Genomic DNA, 20,025 nt, shown 5'->3' on the forward strand with positions numbered 1-20,025 from the left:
ACAACTCAGCCACACCGGCTAGGCAATACCTCACGCTTCTCGCACGACTAGCTAATGGCGGCCATTAGTGCGGCGCATAAATTTGTTCCTGCTTAGCGAGCTATAACACCGCGGGGGTGTGCTATACTTGGGCAGGTTCACCTGTTGGCAAGGATGTAGGAGATAGAGACGGACCGCTTAGGGTTATTTACGTCTTCCCATGGCTGGGTCGCAGTCTCTTAGCTTGTGTTTTAAGGAACTCATACACATGCGCTATCCCGTTTAGCAATACTCGATTGCTAGCACAGAGTACCTAGTTAACGAGCCGTTTCATCAGGGCCAATCTCGGGGTCTTGCGCCCTACCGTTCCTGAACGCGACCGACATATCCGTACGCAAGTCCTCGTATACTTTTTATGTATGATTCTGGTGGGGGCCATTTGCGCTTCCAGCGTTTACAGCGCCACGGCTTCACCGTGCGTTTGTGCTTGGAAGCGGATTCTGACGCATGCATCTGCTCCCCCCGCGAAACTGTTGGAAATTCTTTTGGTCAAGTCTTTGTAAAATATATTCAATGTTGATGGACATGGCGACAGTGCTAGCTGCAGTACGTGCTAAATCTCGGGGAGACTACCCATACCCTCCGTCTTCCCTCTCTTGTAATCTACATCATTTACCCGGCTGGCGCCTAACCCCGACAGTCCAAAGCCATCACTATGTGTTCTTGTTGCAGACGTGCAAGATATAGATGGAGTTTCAGCAATTCCAAGGTTTGAACCACTTCCAGGGTATTTTTGTAATTGACCCAGTCTCCGTATCCATGCAGTCTTCCCCTGAATAAACGCTAGGAGAGTCGTCAATGCGTGGCTCGTGAAGATAATCGTGTTTCCCTCTAGGAATTAGTTCTCAAGGCCCCGAGCTTCTCCGGGGGAATCGAAGCTGTCTTTATTTGCGACTTGGGCCTTGCCCATGACTGTGCCTCGGACTTATTTGCTGCTGTTGCTGAGATTGGCCTTTATTGTGTATCCGTCTGACGTGATCTTTCATGTTATCCATCCGAGAAAAGACTCGACCACATTCCTCACCCTCGGGACCACGCCATTCACATTTGATCCCCGGGTTATGCTTGGCCTCGTGCCTCGCTCGGTCCTTTTTGCTGCTGAAACCACCGCTGAGTGGCTGATCAGAAGATTTTGCACGGCCGGCGGCTGCTGCCTCACTTTGGGGACAACCTTCCACACGGCAGAACAAATGTTTGCTGTGGCGATTGTAGTGCTTTCGAAGGTCACACCCACGAGTAAATGTTGCGCGTGAGGTGCAACCCGGATAGGCACACCTCCAGGCTTGGCCTTGTGAGCCAGACTGGGGACTTAATGATGTCGAGGGTAGTAGCAGTGGGGCTTCATTCACCGGGATGCCGTAAGCATGCAGCGAAGTGTTGGATGAAGTGGAGTTGGAACGTAGCGATCCCCGGAGATCGAAGTGGTCTCCGGAAAGGGCTCTCGCTCGTTGCTGGTAGGAAGTCGCGCTGGGAGAGCACGACCTCGACATTGAAGAAATACTGCTTCGATGACTATGGGAGCTGTGACGTGACACCTGGGAGAAAGACGGCGAGGCGGTCAAATGGTGGTTGGACGGTAGAGTGCTTGGAGCGGAGTTGAAGTCGAACGGGGATCGTTGGATGTCCTGAGGCGTGGGCGGAATGATGTTTGCCAAAGCCGGTTGGACTGTTTGATGGTCCAAGGCTGGGAACTGTGACGAGTTTGAAGGATCGTATGGAAGCATTTGAGCAGGTTGCGAGTATGTTGAATAGGGATACCAATTATTGTGCTCATACATAGCATAGGAACCTCCAGAAGTGGTAGTATAATGAGACATTGACGGATCGGAGACGGCTGGGAGGGCGTAGTATGAAGAAGAATCCGACGAGGAGGTGTTGTAAGCCATGTCGTGCAAGTGCTGAGTCTGATGATCTAAAATTGATAACTCTGGCAGTAGGAAGAGTGAGTCTGACGAGATGGAGGAGGTGTGTTCCCGATTAGACGGGGCTGGAGATGGATAGCAAAGCGAGGTCAATGTGGGTGAACAAGTCAGCAAACCACTTTTGTCGCGTTCATCAATGTCACTAGGTGGGGGAGTGAGGGAAAAGATAGCGTCCCGAGTGTCCACGGCCATGTTGCTGCGGTGTGATTAATTTAGAGATGGGATCCAGGCGATTGATATAGATCGGGGTCAATAGGGATCAGTATAGTGCGAGAGTTGGTTCCGCCGAGTGTACTAGTTAGATCCCATGAGACAGCAAGAGAATAGATAGTTCGATGAACATAGAAACAGAAGAATGGGGCGACAAGGGGATATGTATGTATGAATAGGACGAACGACAGGAGCTAAAGAGGCTGTGGCTGCGACGACAACCATCGTCGAGGGTGTGGGCCTCATAACCTCGTAGGGCTACAACCCCTGCGCCAGTCGTTGGTGAGGAGGTGTGGATATGCGACGAGGGGAGTGGATATTGGTATGGGTTGCTGACAGCATCAAGAGCAAGAGGGCGAGCCAGAGCAAAGAGAGCGGCGATCGCTGTCCCATGCACTGGTTCCAAACGGGACGTCTTTGCGGCGGAATAACCTAAGCAGAGCAAAGCGCGCCAGGGCAAGGCAAGGCAGGGCAGGGCAGGGCAGGGCAGAGCGGAGGACGGAACAGCAAGGGCGCGGGCATGGGAATGCAAAGGGAAACGGAGACGGAGACGGGGACAACGGGGAACTGGTGATTTGCGATCAACACCAGCACCAGATTATCATTCGAGTGTGTATCAGAGAGAAGAGAGACATGGAAATGGAAACCTTGGAGCATGGCAGGCATGGCATTGTGGACAGGGGCGGTAACAAACGGCCTATACAAAAACAGTACCAGCCTAACGTTGGGAGCTTGCGACTCACCGCAGCGCCCACAGCGAGATTGAGAGGGTGGAGCGCATGTCGCTGCTTTTTGCGATCGGCTCTAGGGCAGGGCAGCCTGGGATTGGGCCTTGCGCGGTACACGCAAGACTGGTACGGCTGCAGACCAAGATCCAAACCACCAGGGTCGTCCCCAGGGCGATCTATTGCGGTGAGATTGTGGTAATTGAGTATCACTTCGTTTCTAAGCTCAACTTTTCGTTTACTAGCGCTGAACTGCGTACGCTGCCCCGGCGGTCCTGCCCCAACCAACCCTCCCGTGCTTCCTGGCTGTACAGTATTACCGCGGCATTAGCCCAACACTAAACAACGGATAAGGCACATTCTGCCCCCACCACAGGGGTCCGCTATCCTGGAATAGAGTTGACTGGTGCACCTGTGCGAGCTTGCAACAGAGCCCCCAGGCACCCCCTCCCAGGCTCCTCCAGGGGTGCGAATGGCTTGAATATGCACGCAAACCTCAGAGGCACAGGCACCGAGGCAGTAGTACAGGTAGTAGTCGCAGCGGCAGCGGCTTGAATCTGGAATTTCTAGACAACCCAGCTATTTGCACCGTCTTCGTTTCAGAATAGATGTGCGAGCCACTTTTCGGCCGACTTGCTCCATTCTGGCGTGATTGCCCGGCTTGTCCTTACGAAGGGTACGCAGTACCTCGTACGACCCATCTCATCTCGACGAGGCATGCTGCACAATTCGCTCAAGGAGTACGGCGTACTCGCAACTACAGTACTCAGTGCTATTGCTACGCTCGCCAGGGTCGGTCTATAGCCCACAGAGGGCGAGCCAGTACGGAGTATGGGGAAAACATGCTCCCACCCCTGCCGCAGCTCGCATGGCGGTTCGCCAGCTTCGCTCCAGGCACATATTTAGCAGGTACCCAGTACCGAGTACTTAGTCCTGGGTTGTCTCTTGTGGCCTGCTGACAAGTGTGTTGTACCTGTCGCTATCGACCCTACTACTACGAGTACTACTACGAGTACTACTACTACTACAGCAATTAAGCGTTGGTCTTAACGTGGCCCTTGCAGATCTTCCTCTCTAAGCCTCCATCTGCTATTTGGGGATTTTGTCGGAAACAGGAGATTCGCGTCCATGCCATTCTAAGCCATTCACACCGAGTTCGTCTCGATCCTGTGGCAGCTTGAGAGCGCGCAACATGGCTCTGAACTTGGCGGCGTCTTAATGTGCAGATGCGGCCCTTTCCAAAGTCTCCGAGCCGGAAACATAATTCTCACTTGGAAAGTTGTCACACATACTCGGTACCCTGTACCGAGTGCCTCGCACCTCATTTCGTGTTCGGATAGAGCGAGCATATCTAGCTAGGTCCCACCCGCGACAATGACCATCCTCCACTTTCGGATCCTCTATTCCGCCGTTCAGCCATTCTCAGCCATCTCCTCTCCATGGCTCGCACCTCTCTCGCTTTATCCCCGAACCGCGGACTTAATTACTATCGCCCCCTGATCATTAGAACCTCGTATCCTCGATTCCTGTTTTGTCAGCAAGACCTGGCGATCAGATCACCCAACGAGGCATTTGGCTGGAATTCGATCTAAATGCACGGGCAGGGGATCAACGCCATGTTACACTTTATGCAGTGGTCATCAGCCTTCATGTTTGTCTCGAAAGCAACCCTGGACGCCATACAACCTTACGCACGTGCTCTTTTCGTTTCTGCACTAAATCGAGTGAAGGAATAATTGAGATCCGAGCCCGAGTCCGAATGACTTCTCACTATCCCGTCGGGCAGCTGGGCTTTTGTTAACCCGATAGGCCATACAAACACAAGAAAGCGAACCTCGCTTTTCTGGTTTCGGCCATTGCCGTATCTCGTACTGCCTGGTTTACCTGCAATTTTGTCGATCCACCTTTCAATGGTTCTGCCTGGCCACTTTTCTCGTCATTTTCATCTCAATGTCCTACCAACTACAGCAAATAGATTTCGAGCAGGTCAGCATTCTCCCTTCGCCACAGAACCAGGAAGTCTGCCGTGTCCAGCGACGTATCCAGGCTACTGTCGCCAGAGGGGGTGCTCATTTCGCCAGCTTACAGATCATCCACCCGTCTTCTGTGATTCCCTGGTGAAAGATGATTTATCATTGGCGTTTCATACACTATCTCCACCAACCGTACCCTGTAGAGTTTCGGAGTCTTCGAACTTTAGGTATAATGATGCGCTCCGTGCTCGGCACACTTGTAGCACATACCTCGACACCAAGATTGAGGATCAGGATTTAACGCCCGTCGATAGTGGACCGTGGACCTTCTCTTTTGGGGCAATTCCTTTTCAGGGCCAGTCTGAACGAGTTATTCATGACACTAATATTCGAACGAGAATACCTTGCGGGTTGAAAGTCGTCATGGAAGGCGGCGATTTTTACTTGAAATTGACAAGCAACAAGGTGAGATTTTGGACCCCGAGCAGCCATCAAAGCCTATCATCGACTTTTGCATCTGAAGATTGCCATACCCTGCCCTTTAACTTTCTAACGGTACCTCGTAAATAAATTGAGCAACCAAAACAGAGTCCGATTCGGTCATGCCGCAATCGTAAAGGCTCCGTTGGACTAGCCACTATCATCAACATTAATCGGAACTCACCGTTGCCTTTGCACATTGTTGACTTTTCTCACCAATCACGAAAACTTATTCCATCGTCTAGTAGTGGTTGAAGGTTCTGCGTTGACATGCACAGGGTACGATGACACTGATAACCACAGGTTGCATTCCAACTGTTCCCAGGATTGCGCAGTGTCCTCATGACGTTGGGCCATGATAGCCGAGCACCCAGAAAGTGCAACGACTTTCTTGATGCTTCTGTCTACCATTCGACAGCTACATGTGATCTAAAAGAATGAACATCGATCGTGTATCGTCACTACTGGGTTATTTCCCCAGTTTGCTCCAGAGCTCCATCCCTCGACAGCACTGACCCAGTCGTGCGTTGCATCTGTTGCGCTCTCTGCTTCCTCGATTAGCCGCACTGAGATTTGAAGCGTGGAATGAATAGAGCAGTTCCCGGTGCTATCTGACCTCGTGGTCGCGATTGGCTGATATAGAGTTGTGAGCACCACCTCATGAAGCCCTGAGAGACCGCTCGTGAAATGGAATTTCTTGGAGAGGTGGAGTGCGGACTACGGCGCACCGTGCATTCAGGAATGTAAGTCACGTGATGTTTCTCGGCGTTTCCTGCTTCAGTCAGGTGCCACAATCCCGTGGAATCGTCTTTCGATTTGCAATTCATCTCTTCATTGTCGGTCATAATCCATCGAGACAAACACATTCCTTCTCCCGCGCGCACAGATACTGACCCTCCGGCTACCGCTCATCTAGCATGGATATTATGTTGCACAATACCAGAGTAGAAGATGTTGAACCCGAAGATCGTCACATTCTTGAGAAATTGGCCAAATTGCAGCAAATATCCGAACAGGTAAATTTATATTGCCTACTTCGTGAAACAGCGCCTATATATCTTACCAATCACAGCGATGCGACGCTGACGTCTCGTGCAGATTGTCGGCCTTCGGACGCTCTTACCCGAGAAGTTGATTAATCCGACCCGATTCGCCTTGGACAATCCCGGTGGGTATGAGCCTGAGAGACTCGCAGCATATTTACACGCAGCGGCACAGACAGGCAGTCGCGACGTTGAACGATTTAAGAAGGAGTGGCACAGTGAGGATATCCGGCAACTCCTGAATATGGCCAACACGACGGAGTTACCCCAAGGCACCGATGCCTGGGTGATAGACTATGGCCGTCTTCTTCACAACGTGGATCCTATCGAAGATCAGCCTGCTGCGGTCAGTGGTACCGGCCAGAACTCTGACACTAATACTCGTGCCAGCCCATTGGAGTCCATCAACAACTTCAAAACCAAGCACCCTGGCCTGATCGTCGAGGTATTGGATGAAACCAAGGGCCTCCCGCTCAACATCACCATCACGATCAATCTCATCAACCTGAAATTTCAGGTGGACGAGTCTGCCGACAGGACTGGGTATAAAGTGGTCGCTAGGCCTAACACCGAATCAACAGCCATTCGGGAGAACATTCTCCAAAATATTAGCGAGAACTCTGTTCTTACTACTCTCCTTGTATGATGTCGTGTGCCTCCTACTATATTTCCGACACTAACTAGAGCCAGGAAAACCTCGCAGCATATAGCGACATCAAATCAAGACCGTGCGACAAATGTAAAAAGGTCGTCGACAACAAGCTTTTGCTTCCATATGTTAGGAAGCCAACAGGACCAGGCGCTGATCAGCCACTGCAATTCCTTGCACTCCATAGAGACTGCATATGAGCCCTTATTGGGTCACCTTGATCTATCAATGATTGTACATGGGGCTTCTACCCCTCCACTTCGCTGATCTCCGGCAGAGCATCTAGAGGCCGAGATGCGCAAATATTGTGGCACCAGATACCTGTCAATATTGACATAATATTCGACCAAGGCATGAGGTCGTGCTACTGGTCGACCATTTTCTTCGGATATATCCGGGTAGGAGGCTCTTGGGCTGACTGGTTTACATTCAGAAGTGTTTTAGCAATGATGCCGTCTTCGTCTCTTCATGGCAAAGCCCACGCACCCAGCCACGCCCCGGAGCAGGTTAATATTCGCAAGAACTGCATCATATCCAAATGTCAAACAGCGTTTGACTGTCAGATTGGACCAAAACTCAATCTATTAAGTGGTACATCTTGGTCACAGAATATTCATGTCAAAAATTCATAACACTTTGAGGTGCCTCATCTCTTGGCATTCATCGACAAACTCACGGCAGCACTGCCTCAACCGACGCATGGTGGGACCGGAGATTCCTTCACTTCCGCCGCTCTCATTAGACGTTTTTTGGTCAAATCTATGTGCTGTCAATAACGACATGGCCGTCCTTAGAGAGCACCTATTCACAGTCAAGGCTTCCATGACCTCTGCTCTAACGGGCACATTGGTTTGAAGACCTTTTTGCCACTGTTCCAGCCTTCGATCATTCCTGACCTGAATCGTGTCTTTGCAGATCGCCCTGAGCAGTCCCGTCTTGACATCGAGATGGAGAAGGACCAGGTTATTAGGAGCGCGCGAACAGCAGAAGCCTGGGCCCATCCGCAGGCGGAGTACTTGGACTACATCACAGCTGAATGTGGGGATCTCAACATCCAAACAGACAACTTGCAACAAGACAAAAGAACAACACACATCCACAATTCGCAGAACCAGAACCAGAAAAAACGAAGAGCGGACGGAAGTCTCAAGTACGGAGCAACATGGTCAGTGACCAACTTGAGATATCTGTTACAAACCCAGTGCAGCCCTTCACGGACGTCGAACGACAAGGACAAGTTGCGCAGGGATGTGGACAGTTTGAGGCGGAGAATCGCCACGCTTCAAGGGTTCCAAGGCGGATCACCACGAACGTTGCGTGAGAACCTCCCCCAAGCAAAGACATCGAGCTCGGCGACAAGACATGGACTACAACAGGAAACTACCGTCTCTTCAGGGAGAAGACTGTGAGAGCGATGACATCTTGGATTGGAACAGCTTACGAGAGGATGTCATCCGCTGATTGGCCGCACCGATCTCGTTTTCTAGCAAAGCGTAAAAACCCCACAGAAAAGGGGACCTACTGTGGGAAATACAAAGTTAAGAATGTTGGTTGAGTCCCTAAATAGAGACAGTACTGTGTCTTTATGGACTCCATAACTCATTCCTTTCGTCCTTTCGAAGGGCGCATATCTCCTGATTGTGGTGTCGTACTCGGGAACTCTCTATTGGGTGAGCGAGCGAGCGGGTACGTAACACCATCTGAAATTCCCGTTTTCTTATTATTATAAAAATCCAATCCGCCGAAAAAGAGTAACCCAGCCAGCCAACACGGTCCCTTTTCCTTTTTCCCTCTGCCCTCCGGCCCATTTTCTTCTTCTTCTCCTCTCTCTCTCAAGTAAAGAAACAAATCCAATAAGCAACGGAACAGCTCCTTACGAAAACAATTTAAAATTTTGCCTCTTTTTGGGGTTTTTGGAAAATAAAAAGGACAAGGAAAGAAAATGACCCCTGAATCTTTCGATCTCGCGCCCATTATTCATCCATGGACACCATGACATCCCTCTCATCTGGTCCCCCCCTCTCCCCCCAGAGCTTCATATCATTGCAAATACTTCAGCTTCGCACACCATGCAAGACTCGCCCATGCCAGCAACTTCGAGACACAGACTACACCGGCGGGCTGGCTAACTAAGTTTCATCCTCGCCTCGATCCAGGCACGAAAGACCTTGACCGCGGGAAATTCGGCCTCGAAGAGGATGAGAACGCTGGTTGCGTCTTCGCCGTTGCGGGCCAGGCGGCGGACGAATGCGTCGTGGCCTGGTTGCCAGTTTGCCGGGCGTGTTGGAGCTCCTGAGCCTGATGCTGGTGGTGGGGAAGGCATGTTCTCAATTTTCCGTTCCGACGCCGTTGGATAGGCGTTTGATGTACTTCTCTGGCTTCCGTACGCACGCACCCAAGGGTGTTTGTGTTCGGTTGTTTGGACAACAACGAAATGACTCGGGTCGGTGATGTGATGGTGACACGTGGTGATACCTTTCAGAAATGTGCCCAACTCTGAGGAGACTAATATTCTGTCAGTCGGATCCGGGAGCCCCCTTTTTTCCGGATAGCGATGTGTTTTGGTTGGACAAGCAAATGAGGGAAACGCCCGACTCATGTGCAAGGCGCAACGACATGTGATACAACAAACGTCATGTCCAGCGGGCACAGTATGGGCAAGATGGCAGGTGAGGCGTCAAACGTGGAAGAAAGTTAGGCTCTCATACCTTCGACTCCAACTGTGTCCCTGGTCCTTTTGAACAACAAGGCTGTGTGCTTCTCGAGACTTCTCTGCTTTTTGGAGCCGGTTGATATTTCAGGACCCTTCAGCAGACTGTTAAACCTGGACTGTCCTTTTCCGGTAGACTCTTGTGCCGCCAACGGAAACCCACGACGGCTGTTTTGGTCCGTGCAAGACAATATGTCAAATAGCAAAACGCTCCCTGATGGAGATAAGACTGCCTTCAAGGATTTAGGCTGGTACAACAAACAAGACAGGACTCTTTCGGGTCAAACAAGGAAGCAGGACTTTGAATATGAGAGTGAACAAGACCGAGTAGCAGTAGATGAGAAGAGAGAAGAAGAAGAAATGCTGATGCTCAACTGTTGACAGGATCAAGGGCACACAAGGACAGGGTTTTTGTACTTCTCCTGAACCCACCAGGTCCGTTTGCTGTTTTCCTTCATGTCATTGCCTTTGTTCCTCCCCCCCTGCGGCGGCGCCAACACGCAAATATCCACACACTCCCCTGATGCTTGGTTCTCTGCATCGATCAAGTGGCTCCCGGGGGGGGGGGGGTGTTTTTGATGTACGTGATCTGGTGGAAACGGACGACGAGCGGAAGCAAGAACCCCCCTCCTGCCTGCAAGGCAAGCAAAGACGGTACGGGTTGACAGTCCAAAATGCATGAGAATACCACCGTTCCGCTCGGTATTGTAGACTTGACCTGGCAAATGAACAAGTCGGTGAAGGGGCATGGCAAGGATAGCCAATGCATGTCGCCCTCCAAAGGGACCAAGGGCGCGCCGCTTTGGTTCTTGGGAAGACTGGGAAAAGTGCAGAAGGGTACAGAATTGAAACGCTCGCATGCAATTGGATTTGTGGTTGCTGTATCATGGCGGTCTAGGCGACATGAATCTCTCGGGAGGCTTTTGTTGTGCTTCCAGAGTGATTGATTGATTGTCTTTGACAAATGTTGCCTTGGTCAGCACTGAAGCCACCAAGGTTACCAGTCGAGGCAGGAGCGTTCCGATTCATGGTCGTACCCAGGTGATATTGACTCGACCAATACGCCGAGCGATTGGTTGATCGTCTGGGGCTATGTCAATCACTTTTGCGGCAACTGAAGAGAATGATTAGAGGGAGGGCAGTGTTGTTGAGACTCTGCCCCGAGAAGAGAATTACATTCCTGAGATTATACCTGAGATCCGTATCCGGAAGGTTTCTTCACCACCTATTTTAGAACGCCGTTCATCGTCTTGAGATATTTCAAATCCTCACTATCGGATGCAAGTGGCCTTCCGCGATGCAGGTTACCGATTACCCCATCAACATCAGCCCCCTTCAGAAATCCCCATCCCTAATTCCAGAATCCATTCCTTTGATCGCTATGCTGTATACAATTCGGCTCGTCAGAGCATATCATCCGATTGGTTGTCGCTAAATATACTGAAGATAAGGTATATGATATGTATATTGTCTTCGTGGTCTTAGAAAACCCCGAATCCATTTGCAAACCATGTGAAGGACATGATCGTGATCGCAGCAGTCGTTAATATAACACCTAGAGCTTGTTTCTCGTGGATGGATAGCGCACCATTGCAGGTTGCGCATTTGAACTCGTTCAATGGCACGTATGGTTGCCTGGATTGGATTAGTTAAGATACCACATGGCGAACCTGCAGACACGGAGACGCTAACTCACCCTGTGTACATGCCAAAGACATATTGAGCATACGCACCAAGATAGCCTGCTGAAGGGACATCGGTGATATCTTTTGACGAATCGTGAACGATCAAGGTATAACTAGCCACGGGGAAAGGATTCGTGGCGGTGGCCTGGAACTCCCCAGTATCCCAGGTAACCGCGCCAGTCTCTTCGACAGACATGTTGGCGGAGATTGTGTAAGTTGCAGAATTTATGGAACAAGAAGCCAGTACATCAATGGCTTTGGGGGTGACGGAAAGCGATGTATAGTTCCATTGGAATGTCACGAGATCCCCAACTTTGTAATATTGAACTCCATCGATGGGAGCTGGTGTGATGAGCGAGATACCGCCCGGGGGTAAGCGAGGGTCAATTGGGGTTGTTTTGGTGCTTGTAGTCTTTGTGCTGTTGGCGGATCCTGTGCCTGAGGCAGATTTTGTAATTGTCCCTGAGGCAGATCCTGAAGACTCGGAATCGTCCGTCGCCGAGGCAGATGCTTCGGCTGTGTCCGTCGATGCAGCTGTAGAGGAGGATGCGGCATCCTGATTATCATCGTTGTTATTGTCGTTGTTCTGACGCCGTGCTAGAAACGTGTCGACTGTGTCTCCGATATCGCCGAACGACTTAGGCCAGGGCCATGCTGAAGATGAGGACAACAATATGAGAAGGATGAGAGAGAGACAGGAGAAGAGGCCGGAGCCTTTCATCATGAGATCTGTAAACGTGGCTGTCAGGAAAAGGAGGCTGCTAAGGTGGCGAGGACGTGTGCGAATTTGCAACCACAGTCGCCGTCAGGAGAAAGTAACAACAGGAGTAAAGCGAGAGGGTGCACTATGGCAATGTGAATTAACGAGAGAGGGAAAGGACTTGTGTGAGGTAGAATGTAGAAGGAAGGATACTAGCGAGCGCAGGCGAACTGGATGAAGTTGAGAGAGAGGAACTTCTCGGTGCAATCAACAATTCGGTTGTGGTGGTGGAGTTCCGCGTGCTGGCCGGTGTCTCACCCTGGCGACCAATTCCGGCCTTTGGAGGCCACAACAAAGCGCGCCTTCCTGGCATCAGCCTCTTCCTCACACCGGGGCTAAACTACATTAGGAATAGTGCTGTCTTATTTTGGACTCAAGTCCTTGGACGACTCAAAGATCTCTCTCTGTCCGAGAAGTACGACAAAGGTTGTTGTCACCATCATGTCGTGAACGAGTCAGTTAGGGGGGAAACAGAGAATCAAGGATCCATAGAGTTATTCCACACTTTTAATTGAGATCAATGTGAAAGCGGGCAATATGTCAGGTGGAGATCATATACTTTGAGAAGTACCTATACTTGGTAGGTAGAGATATAAAGCTTAGAAGTGAAGAAAGAAGAAATGTCGACAAATCATCTGACACATCTCTACCCCATCACCCGATACACCACTCTTGTAGTGGTGGCAGCCACAGTACATAAGCAAGCAGCAGCAGGATTGCCACATTCAACGTGCAGTCCATAAATCGGATAGATAACTCTCATATCCCTTCGGCGATATGTTGAGAGACATTCTCTGTCATCCATCGGGTAACAGCGCCTGATAAACTCCAACTCCACGCTCAATTGATGTTCCATGATCCATCATCTGCCGTCTGGTCCAGGCCGGGCGAGACCGTAAGTGGGGTATAAGGTATCCTAGGTCTAGCTTCCAATAAATTCTCGCAACGATATGTTGCGGTTCGCTTCCTTCTCTTCAACTATGCATAGAGAATCGACAAGCCCTTCACCCCATTTGTTTTGGGAAGAGGGGGTGGCTGGCTTCTTGTGTGTCATGTCGAGATCCATACCTCCATCTTGCCCATTTCATTTCTCTCCTTCCTCGCGGCGTTGCGAACGCTGCTGAGAAGCATCTCCAGGTCATCTTGGTCACCCATGGTGATCATGTCACCATCATCTTGCATTCTGATTTTGAGTTGGTCCTTGATGGCGAATTTCTCTCTAATTTTACTTTCAAAATCCCCAAAATCTATCACGGCGCCGATCATAAGGTATCGTGTGTCTTCGTTGAAGTGGCATTTGACTCGGACCTTGCGCATTTCGACCCGTTTACTACTTCGTCCAGATGTAGGACGTCGTACGGGTTCGAACCCAGTCATGTCCTCCTCGTCTTCGCCCTCTTCGTCTATGTATTCGTCTTCTTCGTTAAAGTATACAGGTTGTTCCTGACGGCGGGTGGTTTGTCGTCTCCTGGGTGGTGCTGCTGCGTACATCTGGTACACGTCGTCCACTGCGTCGTTTGGATCGTCGTACCTAGATTGTTCGCGGAACAATGGTGCCGGTGCTCGTTGCGACATAGAGCGACCCAGTGGTGCTTGTCGTGAGGCAGGACCACGGGGTTCGGATGCTGTTCTTTGAGTTCCATACCGAGACCTCTCCATTTGTGCGCGGTCGACCATTACAGGTTCTTCAGACCAGGAGTTCTCCCGAACAGGAGGTTGCATTCTTCCCATTCCTCCGGCATCGTTGACAGCAAAGGTGTTAGATCGTGATAACATACCCGGCCGAGGAGGGTCAACATCTGGTCGAGGAAAAGCATTTCGAGGTTGCCGCATAGATGTGGAGCGCAAGGGAAGACTTGAGGTGGACGGACTGCCACTGCCACGAGGTTTTTCGTTCTCTGGTGGTGGTGTAGGTGGGAAAACGTTTCTGCCCATGACAGGTGGAGCACTCTGATCCCTAGGAACACGGCTCGACAAATTCCGTTGGACAAGGTTTGTTGCTGCGTAGCTGATGTTCTCGACTGGTCGGTCATCTTTGGCCGCAAACTCGGTCGCGAGGACCTGTCTTCTTTCGATGCCGGAAAATCCAGTTCCGGTATTCTGCTGATTCGAAGTAGCAATTAGACGGGCCTTGCCGAGATAATCTTTTGCTTTCAGGTTCTTGACTTTTGCTTCATTGGGTCTGTAGACACATCCCACGGGGCTAGATAGAAAGGTCAGCGAGGTCATTCTCTGGTGATCGATGAGTCAGATGTCCGGCTTACATGCTGAATACCACGTATCCCTGGAGACTGTTAGTACATGGTTGAGTGAGGCGGGCAAGATTCGCGTACCTGTGCCTTCTCTTTAATGGCATCATCAATCACATCATGATCTGGAGTCATCTTCTCCTTTTGTGCAAAACTGAAATCTTGCATACCGGCTTCCTCCTGTTGCAAGTACATGTAACACAAACCCCGGTTAAAGAGGACTTCGCATGAGTAGAGTTTGAACTTCAAGCCCAATTGCTCATAATCGATGTATGTGTTTCCTCTGAGGTACAGTAGGGTGTCGTTGAAATTGGCCAATGCCTCTTCGAAGTCGCCGACGAGGAAATTCGAGACGCCCTGCTGGAAATATGCCACGGCCAGATACTGGTCGAGTTTGATTGCACGCTGGTAACATTCGACCTGTTCCCGTCAGTTCTGACTCCCTTGCTGCGGAGTTCCAGTGGGATTGGCACGTACAGCTCGGTCATGTTCACCGATGGTGGCATGGATGACGCCGCAATTGAACAAGATCTTTGAGGTATCGGCGATGTTGTCAAAGATGGTTAAGGATTCCTCGAATTCTTGATTGTCGTAGTGACCAAGCGCTTCGACCCAAGTTTCGATTTCCTAGAGTGAATGAGAGGGAGACCAACGCAGAAGAGGACGATGACGATGACGATGACGACTCACCTGCTTGAGCGACATGGCGTTGCGGCCAAGGCAGCCAGAAGTTGAAGGGCAACGTTATTGTTGTTGCTGGACTAGGTAGTAACCATGCAGAGTGGCGACGGGGAGGTGCAGTTGCAGTTGCAGGCAAGTGCAGGTGCAGGTACAAAGTAGCAAGAAGATCTGCTACGCGAGCGGCGGTGCCTGAGACAATATGGGAAAGAGGGTGTGAAGGGCTCGTGGATAAGATTCGCTTGCACGACTCAGACTAGTGGGAGAAGTGACCGAGAGGGAGTTCACTGGTCGAGGCTGGTGGAAGTCGTATGAGGCAGCGAGGGCCGGCCCTGCCGCAGAGTGCTCAATGTCCAGGGATTAAGCGCCCTTGTATGGTCGAAGTGCTGGGCGCCAATGCGTCAAGGGCTCTACGCCCAATGAAAAAGTATGTCAACTGACGTGCAATTAGTGACGACGAGCGAAGTAAATGGTAGTTGGTAGTTTAATTAAAACTGGAATAGGTTAATGGTGGTGGTGAGATTGAGAAAAGAGTGGCGACCAGAGATGAAGGTGAAGGCGGTGGTGAGAAAGAAAGAATGGAACAAGAGAACGGGAGAGAGAGATGGAGAGGCAGATGGAGATGGAACAGGAAGTGCTGGCAGACCGATATGTGTGTGACATTTTTTTGCGAAGGGATACGCAGTGCAGTACGGAGTACTCGAGAATGGCGAGTGGGAGAGCAAAGCGTGGATGTCGGTGGGCATGGGGGGTGGGGGGTGACCAAGGGCAGGGGACGAGGGTAGGGGTCTCAGGGGCTGCCAGCACCATGGAACAGCACCAGGGACCAGCACCACGGGACAGTTGGAAACATCAATCGAACAACGGAAGAGGCTCGAAGGCGTGACAGCGAGGCTGGAGCAGTTCAAGCGGGTAGGGTGATGCACGGGGGCACCAACCCTGGGCTCAAGCCCACAACGTGATGCACGCACTCTGTCCCCAAGTCGATTGTGACAGAGGTGCGATGGCGGGACCGGCATTGGTGCAGAATTGTGCCATATGCATTACGCGTGCAGGTATTCACAGAGAAAGGCAAGCGACTTTGTACGGTTAGCGACCTGCCGATTTCTTAGCTAAACGAAGGCTCTACACCTACCTAAGGGTGCCTAACCTTAACTGTCCCCGGGCACCACCCGCCGCCCGCCTGGCTAATGGTGAATAGATCGACTATCTGCCTCGGCAGCGTTTCAAGCCTGACGTGACTTGTCCGAATTGTGATGCAAGCAAGCCACTTCATCATGAACTCATTCGCTACGACTTTACCACCCACCACCGTCAGTCAGTGGTCTGAGTTTATCAGCTGAGTGTGTCTTGTCAATCATCATCAACAATCATCATCTGCTTTGCTTTGCGACACGTGGATTTCGCCTCGATCCATCATCATGTTACCAAAAGGTTTCAACTGTCCTGGCCTCCTCCACCGGGCCTTATCCGATACGGCCATGACTGGTTTCAGGAGAACTTCTGACGGGCCAACCAGTGCTTCGAGCCAGCCTTGATGCCACTACCACTCACTACTACGGAGTCCGCCCTCTCAACACCTCGGGTCTTCCATGCAGGGGTATGTTCCAATTTGCATCATTGTGCATCGAATCTCGCAGTATTGATTCCCCTCGCATGCAGTTCGCTGGTCAGTAGTCATCAACTGGCAGGCTACAGCGTTACCCCCTTTGGGACTCGATCATCACAATGACAATGGCATTCATTCTACATACGAGGTGCCTCTCACAACATGCCTTTCCCCGTCTGCTCCTTGCGTTCTTCCCACACTGTCTTCCCCGAACAACTGCACACGGTCTTGTCATTGTCCCAGACACCTGCACTTCGGGCGATCACGCCTACCAGGGTGTCGGGATCCTCAGGCTGAAACGGCGACTCTTGTTGTTTCGACACCACCATGCTGCGACCAACAATTTCCCAAACTGATACAGGCTGCTCCAAAAATGTACTGCCACGCCCGTCCTTACCAACTTGGATCGTGCCAAACACTCCACGAGGCTGATTGAGCCCTGCCAACGCCTTGACTGCTTCCCACACCCCGCCTGTTGATCCCGCCCCGCGTGAGATGTCTCCCGTCTCCCGTACAGTAGCATGATATGTCCCTGCTGATACCCCTCGTAATGTCAAGTCGACCAGTGTGTGCTCATCAGAAATTTGTACCAAGCGTGCCAATCCGCGGACCGGATCTGACACGGCTTTTGCATGAGTCTCTAGGATGCAGACCCCGGCTGAATTGGACTTTCCACTTCCACGCAAGATCGCATCTCGTCCCGTAGATTCGATGGCTGAGACGATAGATGACGGAGCGGCTGTACCTTCAATATAAAAAAGTTGGTCCTTGAGATTAGCCTCGATTTTGTCAATGCCTATCACCAAGTATCTGCGAGTTAGCTACGGCCCCTGGGACCAGAAGACCTGTTGAGACGATCCACCGCCTACCGTCAAGTTTGCCCAAGGCGCCGGAAACATCCTTTACACAATCCTCGCAGTGAAGTGGGACTGCAAACGTCGTCTGCAAACAATTCTCGTCAGCAGCGACCATTACAAGAACCGCAAGGTACTTGCCTGAAACGACCGGATCCCCACGCTTCCCATATTGTTCAAATTCTTAGAATGGCGTGTTCTTGATAATTATGCTTGTAGAACTTGACAAGAAGCGCACAATGAACAGTGGAGACTGGAGCACTTGTCGTGATATATTGCTGGCTATCTACGTGGGACGTGTAGTTGCTTGGTAATAATATTTGATGATATTCTGTCAGTTCGAGTCTGACGCTCCGGAAAACACCCCACCTGCACCACCACACTCAACACTCACAACCACACCCTTCACAGCGAACGACGGAGGACGGAATACAAGATCCGTCGCCGCAACCGTTGACCTCTCCAACCCTTGGGCCTGGTCAACTTTTGTGTGGCTCTGACTCGATCTGGCCAAAACCCTGTCGCAACACCAAGCCTCCGGCATTCGCTCACTGCTGTTGACTAGAGGTCCTCGAGCGAGGTACAGGGCACGGAATACTTGGGGCAGCTCGGAATTGGTTGGCCGGAAATACTCACCACACGTTACCACCTCGTCATCCCACTTGCTCCTCAGGAACATGAGCTCGAAATCCACCTCCAAATGGTCCACTAACGACGACGACGAAGCCGAAGCCGAAGCCGCCGCCTTGCGAAGAAAAGAAAAGGAAGAAAAGAGGAGGTTAAAAGAGGAAAAGGCGCGCAAGGCTGCGGCTGCACAAATCGCCAATGCAGAGAGACCATCAAAACGCCAACGGACATCAGAAGATGGCAGTGATGAAACTCCAGGTGAAGGCGCGAACCTGCTGCAGTTCCCGGCGCGCCAATTTGGTTCCTGCGCGCATGTTGAGCAATTTGAGATGCTTAACAACATTGAAGAGGGCTCCTACGGTCTAGTCTCGAGAGCGCGCAGGAAAGCAACTGGCCAGATTGTCGCATTGAAGCGCCTCAAAATGGACTACGTCAACGACGGATTTCCGGTTACCGGGCTGCGAGAGATTCAAACACTCAAAGCATGCAGCCATCCTCATGTGGTGGAGCTGATCGAGGTGGTCATGGGCGACAGCTTGAAAGAGTAAGCCTGCTCCTCTATGTCATTTCTAACCTGAAAAGCGCCGATACCAGACGTTGTTAACCACCTTTCTTGTATCCCTCTTACAGTGTTTATCTCGTCATGGACTTCCTTGAACATGATCTCAAGACCCTTCTTGAAGACATGGCCGAACCCTTTCTGCCCTCCGAGACAAAGACTCTGATGCTCCAACTCGTCTCGGCGACAAGTTATCTACATGAGAACTGGATTCTGCACCGCGATCTGAAGACATCAAATTTACTGCTCAACAACCGAGGTGAAATCAAGCTGGCTGATTTCGGCATGGCCAGGTACACGGGGAACCCCCGGCCAAAGTTGACACAGCTCGTGGTCACATTGTGGTATAGGGCACCCGAGCTACTCCTCGGCACAGAGGCATACGATTCAGAAATCGACGTCTGGAGTCTAGGCTGTATTTTCGCCGAGCTGCTCACCAAGGACCCTCTCTTCCAAGGCAAAAACGAAGTCGACCAGCTCTCCAAGATATTCGCCCTTTTGGGGACCCCAACCAACGAAACGTGGCCTGGCTTCAGATCTCTTCCGAATGCCAAAGCCCTTCACCCAGTCCTCTCCAAATCAGCGACGACGCCGTCATTCCTCACCGCCTCGAAATTTCCCTACCTCACGACCTCTGGCCTTCGCCTCCTCTCATCAATGCTTTCCATGAACCCAGCCGGACGTCCCTCGGCCCCGCAGATCCTGAGACACCCGTACTTCAAGGAAGACCCCCGTCCCAAAGCGAAGGAGATGTTTCCCACATTCCCCAGTAAAGCTGGACAGGAGAAGCGAAGGAGGCGAATCACTCCCCAGGCACCAGGGCGTGGTGACGTTCCCAAGCTCGACGAGCAGGAGTTTGCCGGCATCTTCGCTGGACGCGCTGATGAGGAGCACGGTGCGGGCTTCTCGCTACGGCTTGGCTGAGAATTCGGCTTATGAACCAAAAGTGGGAAGTAGGAAGTGGGAAGCAACCCACTCAGTACCGAAGTCCTTCTACTCGTACTACTACAGAAGGAACTCGTCTCTGTAATCCCATGCTCCTGCACAAGGAATATTCGTTGCCGCCTAATACGGTTCGCACAGACCAGGCAGGCGGGCATGGATTCGGAGCTGGTGAAACACCACGGGTTTCCAGGATACCTGCTGCACCCATCCTGCAACACTGGTCCTAATAACCAACCGCGTGGAACAGCACAGCCCGAGGCACACTCGAGCTATGCATGTGCATGGTCTTGATACCAATCATCAGCCGG

At 51.3% G+C, this 20,025-nt stretch overlaps 7 protein-coding genes across 7 annotated transcripts; 2 read left to right on the forward strand and 5 right to left on the reverse strand.

The window, feature by feature from the left end:
- Positions 1–923: 923 nt before the first annotated feature.
- A1O9_08673 (uncharacterized protein) lies at positions 924–2,153 on the reverse strand (the record flags this gene model as incomplete). The annotated part of the gene is made up of 1 exon (XM_013402156.1): positions 924–2,153. One exon carries the CDS (start codon positions 2,151–2,153, stop codon positions 924–926), a length of 1,230 nt encoding a protein of 409 aa, XP_013257610.1.
- A 4,291-nt stretch (positions 2,154–6,444) lies between these two features.
- On the forward strand, positions 6,445–7,241 carry A1O9_08674 (uncharacterized protein; the record flags this gene model as incomplete). Its single annotated transcript, XM_013402157.1, has 2 exons — positions 6,445–7,032; positions 7,083–7,241. Exons 1-2 carry the CDS (start codon positions 6,637–6,639, stop codon positions 7,239–7,241), a joined length of 555 nt encoding a protein of 184 aa, XP_013257611.1. The 5' UTR covers positions 6,445–6,636.
- Positions 7,242–9,166: 1,925 nt separating this feature from the next.
- A1O9_08675 (uncharacterized protein) lies at positions 9,167–9,364 on the reverse strand (the record flags this gene model as incomplete). The annotated part of the gene is made up of 1 exon (XM_013402158.1): positions 9,167–9,364. One exon carries the CDS (start codon positions 9,362–9,364, stop codon positions 9,167–9,169), a length of 198 nt encoding a protein of 65 aa, XP_013257612.1.
- A 1,868-nt stretch (positions 9,365–11,232) lies between these two features.
- A1O9_08676 (uncharacterized protein) lies at positions 11,233–12,157 on the reverse strand (the record flags this gene model as incomplete). The annotated part of the gene is made up of 2 exons (XM_013402159.1): positions 11,233–11,386; positions 11,448–12,157. The coding sequence occupies 2 exons, from the start codon at positions 12,155–12,157 to the stop codon at positions 11,233–11,235; spliced, it is 864 nt and encodes a 287-aa protein (XP_013257613.1).
- A 1,089-nt stretch (positions 12,158–13,246) lies between these two features.
- On the reverse strand, positions 13,247–15,150 carry A1O9_08677 (oxidoreductase; the record flags this gene model as incomplete). Its single annotated transcript, XM_013402160.1, has 5 exons — positions 13,247–14,399; positions 14,461–14,480; positions 14,530–14,865; positions 14,923–15,072; positions 15,136–15,150. The coding sequence occupies 5 exons, from the start codon at positions 15,148–15,150 to the stop codon at positions 13,247–13,249; spliced, it is 1,674 nt and encodes a 557-aa protein (XP_013257614.1).
- Positions 15,151–16,887: 1,737 nt separating this feature from the next.
- A1O9_08678 (uncharacterized protein) lies at positions 16,888–17,704 on the reverse strand (the record flags this gene model as incomplete). The annotated part of the gene is made up of 2 exons (XM_013402161.1): positions 16,888–17,528; positions 17,602–17,704. 2 exons carry the CDS (start codon positions 17,702–17,704, stop codon positions 16,888–16,890), a joined length of 744 nt encoding a protein of 247 aa, XP_013257615.1.
- Positions 17,705–18,263: 559 nt separating this feature from the next.
- A1O9_08679 (CMGC/CDK protein kinase) lies at positions 18,264–19,696 on the forward strand (the record flags this gene model as incomplete). Its single annotated transcript, XM_013402162.1, has 2 exons — positions 18,264–18,757; positions 18,844–19,696. The coding sequence occupies 2 exons, from the start codon at positions 18,264–18,266 to the stop codon at positions 19,694–19,696; spliced, it is 1,347 nt and encodes a 448-aa protein (XP_013257616.1).
- Between the last annotated feature and the right edge of the window lie 329 nt (positions 19,697–20,025).

This window comes from Exophiala aquamarina, assembly GCF_000709125.1.
Source record: "Exophiala aquamarina CBS 119918 chromosome Unknown aczIA-supercont1.8, whole genome shotgun sequence".
NCBI classification, from domain to species: Eukaryota; Fungi; Ascomycota; class Eurotiomycetes; order Chaetothyriales; family Herpotrichiellaceae; genus Exophiala; species Exophiala aquamarina.